The 15,678-nt window shown below is 41.6% G+C and overlaps 2 protein-coding genes across 3 annotated transcripts in view; one reads left to right on the top strand and one right to left on the bottom strand.

Moving 5' to 3' along the window:
* Nucleotides 1-315, bottom strand: part of IPO11 (importin 11) — a 69,162-nt gene extending 68,847 nt beyond the window's left edge. The window contains 1 exon segment of the mRNA XM_070736907.1: nucleotides 211-315. The gene's annotated coding sequence lies outside the window, so the exon portion shown is untranslated.
* Nucleotides 80-14,784, top strand: DIMT1 (DIM1 rRNA methyltransferase and ribosome maturation factor). Of its 2 annotated transcripts, none has more exons than XM_070743301.1 (12): nucleotides 80-990; nucleotides 3,234-3,307; nucleotides 4,025-4,111; nucleotides 4,762-4,823; nucleotides 4,921-5,014; nucleotides 5,114-5,163; nucleotides 6,801-6,924; nucleotides 7,149-7,241; nucleotides 9,731-9,795; nucleotides 12,338-12,401; nucleotides 12,486-12,592; nucleotides 14,561-14,784. In XM_070743301.1, exons 1-12 carry the CDS (start codon nucleotides 915-917, stop codon nucleotides 14,601-14,603), a joined length of 939 nt encoding a protein of 312 aa, XP_070599402.1. In that variant the 5' UTR covers nucleotides 80-914; the 3' UTR covers nucleotides 14,604-14,784. The 2 variants fall into 2 exon arrangements, with proteins under 2 accessions (XP_070599402.1, XP_070599401.1); XM_070743300.1 differs by having other exon boundaries at nucleotides 592-990; nucleotides 3,231-3,307.
* Nucleotides 14,785-15,678: the final 894 nt, after the last annotated feature.

Below are 15,678 nucleotides of genomic sequence, written 5' to 3' on the forward strand. Positions count from 1 at the left end.
AAAGTCTCCATTGGGCCGCTGGCTCTCCCTCTTAGGAGCGCATTCACCGTTCAAGACTCGAGCCGGTTCACAACTAGCTCCCCGACAGGCCGCCAGCCGTTTCAAGGTGCGGGGCCTTCGCTGGCTCTCATCCTGAGCGGACGGGAAGGAGGGGGCGGGGCAGACACAGCCAGGCGTGCCCTCGTCCTCTTCTTCCCCTCCCTCACTTACCGCTGAAGCCGCGGCTTCTTCGCGGGCGTCCTCAGTCTGGCGCACGCGCCTCCCGCCGGTTCCGAAGCTCGCGCCACCAGCCTCGGCTCACCCACCACCGTGTCGCGGAAGTACGGCGCGCTGCATACGTCATCGCTCGGCGCTTCTCTTCCCCCCAATGGCTCTCTTTCCTGCCCCCCTCCCGCTTCTTCGTGGTGCGGACCCGCCCGCTTCTCTTTTTTTCGGGACGATTCCTGTACCTGAGGAGGGGAGAAGTCCCCCAATAGAAAAAAACAGGCTAAAAAGTGCATTTAAAAAGAAAAGTAGGCGGGGACCTTTTTTTTTTTTTGGTTGGAGATGTGGGAGCAGAACACCATTTCCCCCTTTTTTGTGTGTGTGTCTGTCAATCTGCTCCCCTCGCGATTCTCCTTTGCCAAGAATGACTCTTGGGTTTTAAAAGGGTCGCCACGCCAACGGCGTGGCTCAAACTTGCCTTCGCGAAGTACTAAAACACTCCCCAAAACTCTTGACTCGGGCCGAGATGCTTTACGGGAAATTGAGTCCTGCGGCACCTTCGCCACACGGTTCCGAAGAGATGGTGGAACTACTCGTCCCGGCAGCCCCCGCGCGTACGAGGACCGCCCCCGCGCGTACGAGGACCGCCCCCCCACCTCCTTCGTCTTCCTTCGCTTCCGAAGTTCGCATGCTGGAGGCCCGGTCGAGCCATGCCGAAGGTGAAGACGAAGCCGCGCTCTCGACAGCAGCGTGGGGAAGGGAAAGAGAAGAAAGGGAAAGGCCCTGGTGAGAGGAAGTCCTCGGGCTAGGGAGGCTACAAGGGACTGCACCTTTGCTTCATTTGCCATACGGGGTTGGTGGTGGTGGTGGGCCGCTATGGTGATTTCATTTATTTATTTGATTTTTTTAATGCCATCTTTCTCCTTAGACTCAGGGCAGCCTACATCATGTTAGCAATAGCACTTTTTAACAGAGCCAGCATGTTGCCCCCACAATCCAGGTCCTTATTTTACCCACCTCAGAAGGATGAAAGGCTGAGTCAACCTTGAATCGGTGGTGGGATTTGAACCGCTGAGCTGCAGATCTAGCAGTCAGCAGTGGCCTGCAGTACTGCACTCTACCCACTGTGCCACCTCGGCTCATTGATAGTAATATCAATAGTAATAGTAATTTGGAGGGTACCAAGTACTTTGGCTTTGCTATAATATTTGGTACCCTCCAAATTACCATCCCTATACTATGTACTGTACTGTATTATACTAATACTATACTCAGGGGTGTGGTGCTGGGCAGAATGCTAAATTGGGCTTGCCGCCGAAGCTCGAGTGCTTTTGGGGCCAGCGTGATTTTGCACCTGTGAAGATAGCAAAATCGCACATGGAGCCACAGGTGCACCTCTGTTTTGGCGAGGTTGTTTTGCTTCAGAGCATGCCAAATCATGGGCGCACCTGCGGCTCCGTGCATGATTTCGCTGTCTCCACAGGTGTAGAAGCGCAATCACCCTGGCCCCGTAAGCACTCACGAGCCCCGGTGGCGAGCCCAATTTAGCATTCTGGCTGGAGCCCACCCCTGACTATACTGTGCTGCGCTGCACTGCACTACACTACACTGTAGAAGTGATTTCAAATCTTTCCCCAGAAGTATCTAGATTCTAACCAAAAGAGAATATATGCATATATGTATCTCTCTCCCTTCCTTCCTCCCTCTCTCTCTTTCTCTCTCTTTGTGTGTGTGGTGTCTACTTTTTCCACCATATACTTGATGCATATTTATTTTATTTATTTATTGGATTTGTATGCCGCGTCTCCCCGAGGACTCGTGTGCACCAAAACAAATTCCTTGTGTGTCCAATCATGCATGGCCAATAAGAAATTCTATCTTCTATCAAATGAGAAGGAAGGACTCGATAGAGAAGAGCCTAATGCTGGGAAAGATTGAAGGCAAAGGAGGAATGAGGTGCCTGGAGGGAGTCACTGAAGCAGTAGGGGTAGGCTTAAATACTCCATAGGATGGTAGAGGACAGGAAGGCCTGGAGAAACCTTGTCATATTTATGTAAAGGGTGTTTAGGAGGATATTAGGACCCAAATATATAAATTTAAAAGAGAGTTAATCAACCTTTGCTGATGAGGTTCCAAATAGACGCAAAGATAGTGGTTGAAAACCTTAAATTTTTACAATAATCTTGTACAGGAAATCTGATTAAAAGTTCCATTACTAAAAACACAGATACAAATTCAAAAACTGATTGCTCTTTCGTAGTGCAATACTTGTCTGTTTTACTAACAGACAAGTAATTTGAAAACAAGATAACAAGTATCACTTAGTGTGTGTTATTGTTGTCCAGGTGTCAGGATGGGTTAGACACAACTTCTCAACTAACAACACTCTGTGTGTGTGTGTGTGTGTGTGTGTGTGTGTGTGTTTAGCTTTACTACAGGATGTAGAAGTTTGTTCTGGTTCTGTTTATATAGCAATTCTTAGCAATGCATAATTTGACTGGACATGTATACAATGGTGCATCATTATCCAATGATTTCTAATCTATAGACCGCAAGTCATTAAGGATAGCAAATGTGGCAAAATTTTAAAAAATGCTTTAAATGACCATCTTATGAAATTAAATTTGTGAACCACATGATATGGTTGTGGGTTGTCATGAGAATTTGGTTGTTATCATTCTTTTTTTTTAATTGAGAAATAATTTTTAGCTGGTTTAATGCCTTGCATGGCATTGGTCCTACAGATTGCTGCCCTACTTGTCTTTGATCAGAAGAATATTCTCACAATAATGTAGTGATCTATATAAAGGTTGGGAACTTCAATCATGTCTTATTGTTTTGATGCTACTTTCTCTGATAAGGATGCCAGATTCTAAACTGGGTGTATTTTAGAGAAGGTAACATCCCATTACTTAAATACTTGTATTTAAAAAAAAAAACTATTGCAGAGTTTCATACAAAACTAAGGAGAATTTGATACAAAATAACTTGTTACAAATATGTTCCTTAAATTTTATTTTTATTAGTAGGCATTAGGTTCAACACTGGACTTGGTCAGCATATTTTGAAAAATCCCCTGATTGTTAACAGCATTATAGAAAAGGTAAGTGATCACCACAATCATCCAGTGTAAGAAAATTCTCAAATCATTCTCATTCATTATTTTTAAACTGATGGTATTGTATATTTAATTAGTAAGTCTCATTAAAATCAATGGCTCTGTTTCTCACTAAACATATGATTTTGTCATAAAATACTTAATTAAGAAATAAAATATGAAATTTTGAAAAGTTCAACTATACCTGTACACAATACAAATTTCCTAGTACATTTTTTAAAATATTAAAAAATATCAGAATGGTTATATCTGGTGTTCAGATACATTAGAAAAAAATAAGTAGAATAGTTTGTGCACTTTTAATAAATGAACCTTTTTGACTTGATAGAATTCTGCTTTAGTAAGTCATTTCTCAATGTATTTCAGCCTTTCCTAGTATGCCACACTAGGAAACCAATGTCATGTAAATCAATGTTATTTCTGAAGCTATAACAGAATCTTATAGGTTTGAATGCATTCCTCTCCCTTCCCTTTATATTCATCAAAATTAGGGAGGGTCCTAGCTGAGATGTTTATTCATGTTACATTCTTGCTCTGGACACAACTCTTTTCTCTGACCATTCCTCTGGTATGACTCTTCCTCCTGTCCCACAAGGCCATTCCCTTTCCCCTGTACATCATGTGGTATATCAATCAAATTTGTCTATGCACAGTGCTAGACAACTAGGTATTTGTGTAATAATATTTTATTTGTTCTTTTAGGCTTCCTTATACCCTACAGATGTTGTTTTAGAAGTTGGTCCTGGAACTGGCAACATGACAGTGAAAATGTTAGAAAAGGTGAAAAAGGTAAATCTAAAATGAAGAAATGCTTTTCTTACACTGTTTGGTCATAGGGAGGTAGCACAAAATAGGAAAAGATAATCAAACAAAAATGATAGACGATATAAAAGAAAAACTAAAAGAAATAATCAAAGCCAGAGACTATGTTATATTCCTCCCCACTCAACCCTCCCTCAACAGAGTGGGAGGGATACAATACTACCTATCTCCTGTTTACAATGCAGTCCTTTTAACAGTTCTAAGAAGATTCCACACTCATTTACATTCTAGTTCAGATGATTCTGAGGATACAGCTAAATCCCTCAGTGTCTCAGATGACTGATCACAACTATCAGAGCGCTAATGACCAATGACCTCAAAGAATATAAATCCATTTGCCACCAATCAGTTAAAATGGAAGAAGCTTCTTAGATGAGAAACTTTTTTTTTCAAAGAAAAAAACAGAAAAGTTTAGTTGCCTTTTGGGGAAAAAAGCACCATTGGGATAGCCAATGTATGGGGAACATCAGTTTCTGACTACAAAGCTTAAAAAAGAGCCTTAATATTTACAGCTAAACCAGAAGTTTTTTAAACATTCTATAATAATATAAAGTAATTTTGGGGTTTGTTATGTATGACATGTCCACAAAGACATTTTATATATGATTGTCCTTCAGGTAATTGCTTGTGAACTTGATGTAAAGCTTGCTGGTGAACTTCAAAAAAGAGTCCAGGGAACGTAAGTGTTTTATGTGGTAGCAAAGCCATGATGTTTTTTTTAAAATTAGAACTCCTCTTGGTAATGTATTAAAGATACAGTATTATTTTTATTTCAGACATTTGGCTAACAAACTTGAAATAAAAATTGGAGATGTATTGAAAAGCGACCTGCCTTTTTTTGATGCTTGTGTGGCTAATTTGCCTTACCAAGTAAGTATAAAACAAGACTTGAAGAATAAGAGAAAGACATCATCTTTTTGTATTATTCTTGTAGTGACCAATCTTTTTTTTTAATCTCTCCACCCCCAGATTTCTTCTCCTTTTGTTTTTAAGCTATTGCTACATCGGCCTTTCTTTAGGTATGTATACAAATATTTAGTATTCAATATACCGTATATACTCGAGTATAAGCCGAGTTTTTTAGCCCCAAAAATGGGCTGAAAAACACAGCCTCGGTTTATACTCGGGTCATTGACAAAGTCACCACACGAGGGCGCCATTGCTTGAGCCAGAGCGAGGAGGCACCAGCTTTTGTCCCCTCTGGCACGCCGTAGTTCCTCTCCCTGGCTCAAGCAAAGAAGGCAGCCATTTGCAATGGTGAGTCGGATTAAAAAGGCCCCCTGCTGTCAGATTCTCCTCCCCCTCCTTTGAAAGGATTTAAACTGTTTAAAAAATGGTATTTTGTGGTAGTTGCTGTCCTTGCTTGGATAGGATCTAATAATGTGTTATGAGGCAGAGCTAGACAGGAATTCTTTTTCTATCTGTCTATCTTTCTATCTATCTATTTTTCTATCTATCTATTTTTCTATCTATCTATCTATCTATCTGTATCTATTTCTTTCTATCTATCTATCTATCTATTTTTCTATCTGTCTGTCTATCTTTATATCTATCTGTCTATCTATCTATCTATCTATCTATCTATCTATCATCTATCTATCTGTATCTATTTCTATCTATCTATTTTTCTTTCTATCTATCTATCTATCTATCTATCTATCTATCTATCTATCTATCTATCTATTTGGTTTTCTATGCTGATAACCTCACAGCAGCTAATGCTGAAGCTCTTCTTTGGATACACTTATTTGTTTGTTTGTTTGTTTGTTTATTTATTTAATTGGATTTGTATGCAATCCCTCTCCAAGGACTCAGGGTGGCTCACAGCATATATAAAAACAGAACAATAATGTAAATCCAATTAATGATGAGAAGGAATCCAGTTTTGAAGGATTTTAACTCTTAGGTTTTAGCTTTGTTCCTGATCGAGCTACTTTTTTTACTTTTTAATTTATTGTTAATATTGTTAATTTGTTTACCCTCTTTTAAATTTACAGAGCTAGTTTACTGGTTTTCTTTAAAATAAATATTCTAAAACATGTCTCAATTAATGTAATTTTATTGTTTTCCATTTTTATAAGTTACCAGTAGCCACTGCATTTTCTAACCTCGGCTTATACTCGGGTCAATACGTTTTCCCAGTTTTTGTGGCAAAAATTGGTGCCTCGGCTTATACTCGGGTCGGCTTATACTCGAGTATATACGGTAGTTTAAATGCTTTTGTAAATAATATCCAATCTTATTATGATTAACCTTACAGATTAGAATTAGCACATTTATGTAGAAAAGAATTAGCACTGTGTAAAACTAAACCAACCTCTGGTCTGGGGACTGACAGAGTAAGTGACCTTTGATTTTAAAAGCACTGTGTGATTCAAAGTATTTGAAATCGTCATAGAATAATAATACTCATACTGCATTTAACAGCTAGGTCCTCACAATATTTTCAACTACATTTACTAAGCTACTCAGTAGTGGTACATGACTTAACCTAGCCTGTAGCATCTACTGGATAGTCATGGAGGTCAAAACAGTAAGCAGTTTTAAAACCTATCCAGCAGTATAAACATTGTTGAACAAATGTCAAGCTCTTAATCTTTTCCACGACGGCTAATTTTCAGTAGCGTTAAACTTGCATCTCGTGTTTGTTTTCCAGATGTGCAGTACTCATGTTTCAAAGAGAATTTGCTCTTCGCCTGGTTGCAAAACCAGGTGATCACCTATATTGTAGGCTGTCTGTTAATACTCAACTATTAGCTCGTGTTGATCATCTAATGAAAGTAAGCAAAATAATTGGTAATTTTACCTTGAGTTTTTGAAATTTAAAATGTTAAACAAGAGGGGTGCAAAGTTGTGGAAGTTTTAATGGGATGGAATAGGTTTTTATTAAATGACTTGGCAGGTCACTACACTCAAACTAAAGAAATTACAACAAAATGAATTAAAAGCAGAAAGATTTTAAAAAGTTGTTTTATTTGACAGTTGACTTTATTATGTTTAACAGGTAGGAAAAAATAATTTTAAACCACCACCCAAAGTTGAATCTAGTGTTGTAAGGATAGAACCAAGGAATCCCCCACCTCCAATTAACTTTCAGGTAAGAATTATCAGTATGATCTGAAATCCATAAAAACAACCTAGTATCACCTAAGTATATATTACCTTTAGATATTTGGACAACAGCTTGAGAGCCATGTTGTGTGAAGCCTTTCTAATGCTTCATATTTTGTTATTCACTAATAGCATTAAATGATACTAAATACAGTATACAGCTATTTATTTATTTATTTATTTATTTAGATTTGTATGCCGCCCCTCTCCGCAGACTCGTCTTACGAACCTAATTGGTTCATGGGAGAGGTTCGTAAGGCGAAAAGTTCGTAAGACAAAACATTGTTTCCCATAGGAAACAATGTAAAATGAATTAATGCGTGCAATGAAAAAAACCCTCGCAAAAAACTGCCGCCGCCCGGCTGTCACCTTTTGAAACAGCCGGGCGCTTCTCAGCGTTCTCCCAATGCCGAACCCGGAAGTTCGGCAAAAGTTCGGGTTCAGGTGGCCGCCGAGAAGCCCCGCCGCCCGGCTGTCACCTTTTGAAACAGCCGGGGGGCTTCTCAGCGGCCTCCCGAACGCCGAACCCGGAAGTTCGGATTTGGCATTTGGGTTCAGGACGCTGAGAAACCCCCGGCTCTTTCAAAAAGCGCCAGCCGGGTGGCGGGGCTTCTCAGCGGCCTCCCGAACCCGAACTTTTGCCGAACTTCCGGGTTCGGTGTTCGGGAGGCCGCCGAGAAGCCCCACCGCCCAGCTGTCACCGTTTGAAACAGCCGGGGGGCTTCTTGGCGGCCTTCCGAACGCCGAACCCGGAAGTTCGGGTTTGGCGTTTGGGTTCAGGAGGATGCCAAGAAGCTCCCTGGCTGTTTCAAAAAGCGACAACCAGGCGGCGGGGCTTCTCGGCGGCGGGTTCGTAAGACGGAAAAGGTTCGTAAGAAGAGGCAAAAAATTTCCGAACCCCGGGTTCGTATCTCAGGTTGTTCATATGGCGAGGGGTTCGTATCATAAGGTGCCACTGTATAGGATAAGGGGAAATATTCATAGCTTCATTTGGAGGAGATAACTTCAGGAAATCAAGATGTTACTCCTTGGTGAAGAAAATGAGGAAAAAATATTGTCAACCATATGACTAAAATAGACTTGCACTTAATCAAAATGTTGTACATCTTAATAGTTTAAAACTATATTTAGTTTTACAACTAAAACTTGTAATGGAATTCAGAAGAATACAGAGTTTTTTCTTGTCCATGTTGGTATCTACCCTATCTTTGAAAAGAAATGTTTCATATACAGTGGTCCCTCGATTTGCGCGTTCTCGATTAGCGCGAAACGCTGCAACGCGGTTTTTCAAAAAATATTATTTAAAAAAATAAAATATTAAAAAATAATTTTTTTTTTATTCTGTTCCCTGAATGGAGACCGCCGGCCGCTCAATCGGGCCGGCAGGGAACAGAATGGAGCCTTCCGCGGCGGGGCTGGTAAGGGGGGGAGCCGAGGGGGGAGCCGAGCCCAGCCCCGTGGCATTCGCTTTCCTCCCGCCGGCAGCCGACTGATCGTGGGCTCCTTCGCAACCTCGGAGAGCTTCCTGGTTTTCGTGAGCTTTCATGCCCCGGAAGCTCTCCGAGGTTGCGAAGGAGCCCACGATCAGTCTCGGCTGCGGGTGGGAGGAAGGCGAATCCCCCGTGGGCTCCGTTACATCTTCCGCTGCCAGCCAGGCCATGCTGGCGGCAGCGGAACAATCGCTGGCTGTCAACTTTTCTTTTTAAAACTGGGCAGGAGCTGACTTGCCTCCCCAGTGCTAAAAAGAAAAGTTGACAGCCAGCGCTGCGACTGACGGAATGCTGAGCCTCCCGTTCTCCCCCACCTCGCCCCTTCCGGTTTCGGCGTTCGGCAACGGAGTCCGGCGCTGGGGCCATGCGGGGCCGCTCATCCAGGGGGGCGTGTGTGGACTGGCAAGCGGCAAGCGGCAAGTGATCTGGCGGGAAGACCAAGGGAAGGTTCCTTCAGCTGCCCAACACCTGATCCGCTCCGCAGCGCGGCAGCAGCGAGGAGCCGAAGATGGGGTTTCCCCTTTGCCTTTACCCCATCTTCGGCTCCTCGCTGCTTCCGCGCTGCGGAGCAGATCAGCTGTTGGGCGGCTGAAGGAATCTTCCCTTGGTCTTCCCCGCCGCCCACACGCAAACTCCACCATCTGCGCATGTGCGGCCATGAAAAAAAATGGCACGCATGTGTAGATGGTGGTTTTACTTCCGCATCCAATATAACGCGGAAATCGGTTAGCGCGGGAGGTCTTGGAACGTAACCCCCGCGCTAACCGAGAGATCACTGTAATGCAAAATTTATCCAATTATCCTTATCATACTTTCCATGGAATTGTTCATAGAATCACAACATATTTTCAGCTAAGATTAAAGCACAAATGAAAAAAGAGGGAAGATGATGAAAATGTGAGAGGTTACTTCAGAGTGACCAAAGTAAGAGTTCATGTATGATAAAAGAAACTATTTCTGTTTAATCTGTAACATATTTGTTTAGGAGTGGGATGGTCTACTGAGGATAGTATTTGTCAGGAAAAATAAGACACTTGCTGCCATTTTCAAGTAAGTTACACTTTTTTAAAATCTTGAATTGCTTGCAGCTTTGTCATTTAACTTTCCTCTTCCTAGATTGTTGTTTTCTTTTTCATTGTTTTGCTCCTTGTAATTTATTGTTGCTAAAAAATAGCAATTGATGAATTATTGTTTTCTGGGCCCAGAAATCTTAGAGTATGTATTTATGAATACAAGGCAAAGGTGTATATTGCTTAGATTTTGTGTTGGCCATTAACTAAGAGCAAACAATAGAAGAATGTGATTGATTTGATGTACAGTGATCCCCCGGGTATTGCGACCCCGATCATTGCGAAATGGCTATATGGCGATTTTGCAACCCGGAAGTAAAAACACCATCTGCGCATGCGCGCCCTTTTTTGTATGGGCACGCATGCGTAGATGGCGCCGGGCAGATCAGCTGCTGGGCGGCTTCCCTAGGTCTTCCCCCTCTTGCTGGCGGGAGGGCAAGCGGCGGGCATCAGCGAGGAGTTTCCCCACCGCCCACGCAAACTCCTCGCTGCCGCCCGCCCGCCCACGCCGTTCATTCTCGCCGCTTCCCAGCTGAGTCCTGAAGCGAATTCGCTTCAGGACTCAGCTGGGAAGCAGAGCGAGCGCGAGCGAGCGGCTTGTCCGCCGCCCGCCCGCCCTTCGCCCGCCCACGCCGTTCATACTCGCCGCTTCCCAGCTGAGTCCTGAAGCGAATTTGCTTCAGGACTCAGCTGGGAAGCAGAGCGAGCGCGAGCGAACGGCTTGTCCGCCGCCCGCCCGCCCTTCACCCGCCCACGCCGTTCATTCTCGCCGCTTCCCAGCTGAGTCCTGAAGCGAATTCGCTTCAGGACTCAGCTGGGAAGCGGCGCGAGCGAGCGGCGTGGGCGGGCGAAGGGCGGGCGACCGGCAGCGAGGAGTTTGCGTGGGCGGTGGGGAAACCCCAGCGCCGCTTCCCAGCTGAGTCCCCTTCCCAGGAACCCCAATCTTCGGCTCCTCGCTAGCGCTGCGGAAGTAAAAACACCATCTGCGCATGCGCAGATGGTGTTTTTACTTCCGCAGCGCTACTTCGCGAAAACCCGATCATTGCTAGGGGTCCTGGAACGGAACCCTCGCAATGATCGGGGGATCACTGTATACACAGTTTTGTCTAGTCATTCTTGAGAAAGAGAACTAAGCCCTTATTCAGGAACCGCCAAGACAAACGGTAAAGCAATCACCAGGGCTCCCATCCACCACTAAACTAAGCTCCAGAAGTATAACATCAGATTGTTTATAATTGCTGTTGATCGAGAAAGGAAATGAGGAACAGCACCATGTAGGAGCCTAGAGATGATCTTGTGTATTTGTTCCCTCTTCTCTTTTGGTTATTCTTGCAGATTTTTTTAGATTGATATTCTTGTTAACAGAATATAAACTTTCAGGATATGAATAACACAGTTAAAATTTCCGTTTACCTTTTAGCAGTTAAAAGTTCTAAAACTAGTTATGGCGAGTGGAGCCATATCTGCTGACACATGAACCATTGCCCTAGCTCAGCTCCAAAGTGCATGTGTATGCTGGACAGGTGATTTTTGGCTTGCACAGAGGTTCTGGGAGGGCGTTTTTGGCTTCCAGGGAAGCCTTTGGAGCCTGGGGAGTGCGAAACACAAGCCTACTGGGCCCACGAGAAGTTGGGAAACAGGCTGTTTCTGGCCTCCAGAAGTCCTCCGGGAGCTGTGTCTGTGAGGGAAGGTGTCTTCACCCTCCCCAGTCTTGAATTATGAGTGTGCACTGTCATGCATGCGTGATAGTACGTGCACAAACCCTTTTGGCACCCAAGGAAAAAAAGGTTCACCATCACTGTTCTAAACTATGCTTGTATAGTCTATTTCTGTTTGCCTATTATACTGCAGAATAATATGATAAAGAATTGGTAATATAAAAATAGCAAGTATTCCTTTCTATTAATTTTGAATCCTGCATGTGTCCAGGATAGTTTTAACATAACTCCTTTTCATTCTGTATTAATTACATAAAGATTTTTTTCCTAACCTTTAGTTAAAAAAAAAAGTCTCCCAGAGCAATTTGTAAAAATCAATAAATTGATAATTTTGGCCCTATCTAAGATACATTGGTGAATGAAAGAAACTGAGGGGACAGGGGGAAAAGTATGACAGTAGTTGATCAGTCTGTCCAAATGTCCTTTTTCTGCTTTCTATTAGTCAGAGCCTTCTAAGTGTCATTTCATTTAATATATATTCCCATTGGTGGGATGCAGACAATATGTTATATTCAACAGTCTTTAAGATTTAGAGATCTCACCTACATAGAATAATGTGAGCAGTTAGTGTGAAGTGAGTATTTAAAAATACACAAAAAATATGAAGCTATTCTTGCGCATAGTATAGACAAGGTCAGTTTGTAAGAATATTAAATCTTAAGAGATGCAGTGCATGTTGGTGCAAACTAATTCAACATTAAAGACATAATTAGTTGAAAAAGACATTTGCAAAATAACAATTTAGAATTCAAACTCTTCAAAACATAATTTCTATAACTGGCTTTCCCTTTTTCCTTATTGCAGTTCAAATGCTGTGAAACAGCTGCTGGAACAAAATTACAGAATTCACTGTTCACAAAATAATTTGGTAAATCTTTCTGATCTATTTACAATCTTTTATAATGTATCTTTGTCTTGAGCCATGTCACATAATTATTTATTTTGCCAACAGCAAATTCCTGAAAATTTCAATATTGCAGAACTTATACAGGAAATCCTAAAAGATACCGGTTATTCAGAAAAACGTGCCCGAGTAATGGATATTGATGATTTTATAAGGTAAAAACAGATTTATTTACTTCAAGATTACTCTTAACTTCATAGTTTAAAGATATTTTACTGGAATGAGAGCAAAAATAAGTGTCCAACTTAATGTTTTTCTTTTTTGTTGCATCAGGAAGAGTAGTGATTTATGCTATTTATTGTCAGCAAAATTATGCCTGCATAGTAATGATCTCTGATTATGTTGTGCTATGTTGTACTTGGAATAGTGTAGGATAGCATTACTATTACTACTCCGAATCTACGGAGGGGCGGCATACAAATCTAATAAATAATAAAATAATAATAATAATTACATCTATTAAATATTGTTTCGGACATCTTAATGCCGCTCCGAGTCCTCGGAGAGGGGCGGCATACAAATCTAATAAATTATTATTATTATTAATTATTTATTATTATTATTATTATTATTATTATTATTATTATTAATGCAGCCCTCTGGCAGGGGTGGGTTCTAACTTACTTTGCCGCTGGTTTGCTTCCTCCTGTGCTGTGTGGGTGCGCCTGCATGTGCAGTATTGAACATTCTCAAACATTTTTTTTTAAAAAGCCAAAACTAAGATGGTGATGCATGCACAATGCCAGAAACTTGGCTTCTGTGCATGTGCAGAAGAAAAAAAAATGAGGCCCCCTCCCCAAAAGATGGTGGCTTCCACCAACAGAACTGGCTCCGTGATGTCATTACGACGTCACCAGTGGTTTGCTACCGGTTCTATAGAACCAGTGTGAACTGGGAGGAACCTATTTCTGCCCTCTGGCCATTAGCATATAACAATGGCAAACCTTTTTTTCCTTGGGTACCAAAACAGTGTGCTGCACGCTATCACGCATGCACGAGTGCCCATATTCATAATTCAATGCCTGGGGAGCCCCCCCCCCCTCCTGTAGGCCCTCTAGAGGCTGGAAACTACCTATTTCCCAACTTCTGGTGGGCCCAATAGGCTCTTTTTTTCACCCTTCCCAGGCTCCAAAGGCTTCCCTTGAGCTGGGGGAGAGTAAAAACACTCCCACATTCCCCTGGAGGTTCTCTGGAAGCCAAAAACATCCTCCCAGAGCCTCTGTGAGCCAAAACCCAACTGGCCAGCACGCACATGCACGCTGGAGCTGAGCTAGGACAACGGCTCACGTGCCAGCAGATATAGCTCCACGTGCCACCTGTGGCACCCTTGCCATAAGTTCACCATCACTGGCATATAAGATGGGGCCTCCCATGCATTGCTCCTGCTGAATTGTTGCCTTTGACAGAAGAATGATGACCCTCCCTTAAATTAAAGAAACAATCCAGGGGATATTGCCACCCTTTTCAGCCTAAACCTGTGTATGACCGTGGAGGGAAGCCATGACTACACAGAGCAGGACCAGCATTTTTAAATTGTGGGTGGAATGTGAACAAATCTTAGATTTGATTTACATTTAAAACTATAATTATTTAGATTTTTATTAAAATTTGTTTGATGTATACAATTTCCTCTTAAAATTAAGTTCACCAGCAAAGCACAAGTTGTACACCTTAATCTTTTTTGCCACTATATTAATTAACAGCTATTACTAAACACTGCCACTTTTTATATAGCGGCACTAATGGTTCTATCTAGTGACTTTGTCCCGAACAAAACTGTATGAAAAGAATGCGCCATGGTAGGAACAGAGGTGAAAACATTACCTGAGCGGAAGAAACTAGTCAATGTAATAGAATTGTCTTCAAGATGAAGTGTAATGTCAAGCGCAGGAAATCAGGAGACAAGGCGGTTCAAATGAATACAGGTTTTTATTGTATGCTAACAATCTCTAGAGACTGATGACACATTTAACCCTTTCGTCTGGCTCAGCTTGGTTATCTCCCACATGTATAGAGAAAACATTGTTCTTCTTGTGTGGGAAATTAAATGTTCAGACCATTTGGAAGTAACATCCATTATACCACCTAAAGCTTACTAAGACTAGAATATTTTCATTTTTCAGTGTTCTTCATGGCTTCAATGCAAAAGGGATTCACTTTTCCTGAAGGAATTACAGGAAAGCTGCTGCGAAGATTGAACTAATTTAGATAAATAAATGTTAAAAAATATATTCACAATGAATGTAAACCAACCATCAACTGGTTGTTACCAGTTTTTAAGTCTTTTGATTTTATTTGAAGAATGTATCCATTTATAAATATTAAAAGCACCTGGAAAAGCATCCCACAGCATCTAGCTCCTCCTAATATGTGCTTGATATTCCAAGCTAAATATTGATATTGTTACTCATTAAAAAAATGTGTAACTCATAGGGAAGTTAGGAATTTCTCTAATGCCAAACTTGACATTTTGTCTTTTTCAGTGGGCAAATGTTCTTTATATTGTGCATTGCAATAATTTTCTAGCAAAATGATTGTTTCTAGTAATATATGTACTTACAAGACTGCAATGTCGTCTTTAATATTGTACATTATTAGTTTTCTCCATTTCATGTCATGGTTCTTTGAGGATGCGCGTGTGTGTCTTCCTGTCAGTTTTTTACTCCTGGAAATTCCCTGGCTAGTCCATGGATTTTTCTTGGCAAAGTTGTTGGCAAGTGGTTTGCTATTGCTGTTCCTAGGGCTGAGACACAGTGATAAGCCCAAGGTTATCCATCTGGGACTACGATCCATGCTCACCTGGTAGTTTCTAACCTGAGGCTGTAACTGCTACATCAAAATTCTTCAAATGAGTGAATAGTGAACTATACTTTGTTCTGCTCATTATAAAATCAGAGTTCCCTTATTAAAAGAGCAGTTTTTAATTCTTAAATTACACTCAACACTCTTACCCCATTAAGATCCTATGTAGCTAATCTTTTTGTAACTTAAATTACAAAATACGCTAATCACAATACAACAGGATAATCAGGATAATTGACAACAACTGTAGATATTGTTGATGGTCACTTCGTTTATCTAAATTCAGTCCCTTGGAAAAGAAATTTAACATTTTCTTTTTTTCCCCATTTTGTATTAATTATGCCAACAACTTTTCCTTAACCTTCAAATAAAACAAAAACCCTCTCTGAGCAATTCATAAATATCAACATAGTTTGGGCAGGGGTTTGAACTAAAAGAC

Source organism: Erythrolamprus reginae, chromosome 2 (assembly GCF_031021105.1).
Source record: "Erythrolamprus reginae isolate rEryReg1 chromosome 2, rEryReg1.hap1, whole genome shotgun sequence".
Classification (NCBI taxonomy): Eukaryota; Metazoa; Chordata; class Lepidosauria; order Squamata; family Dipsadidae; genus Erythrolamprus; species Erythrolamprus reginae.

What these genes read in the sequence shown, in the direction of transcription:
- DIMT1 (XM_070743300.1), top strand. Translation starts at nt 915, where the DNA reads ATGCCGAAGGTGAAGACGAAGCCGCGCTCTCGACAGCAGCGTGGGGAA. An exon ending in GAAGAAAGGGAAAGGCCCTG is followed by an intron (nt 991 to 3,230) that starts GTGAGAGGAAGT and finishes TATTTTTATTAG; the next exon opens with TAGGCATTAGGTTCAACACT. An exon ending in GTGTTGATCATCTAATGAAA is followed by an intron (nt 6,925 to 7,148) that starts GTAAGCAAAATA and finishes TATGTTTAACAG; the next exon opens with GTAGGAAAAAATAATTTTAA.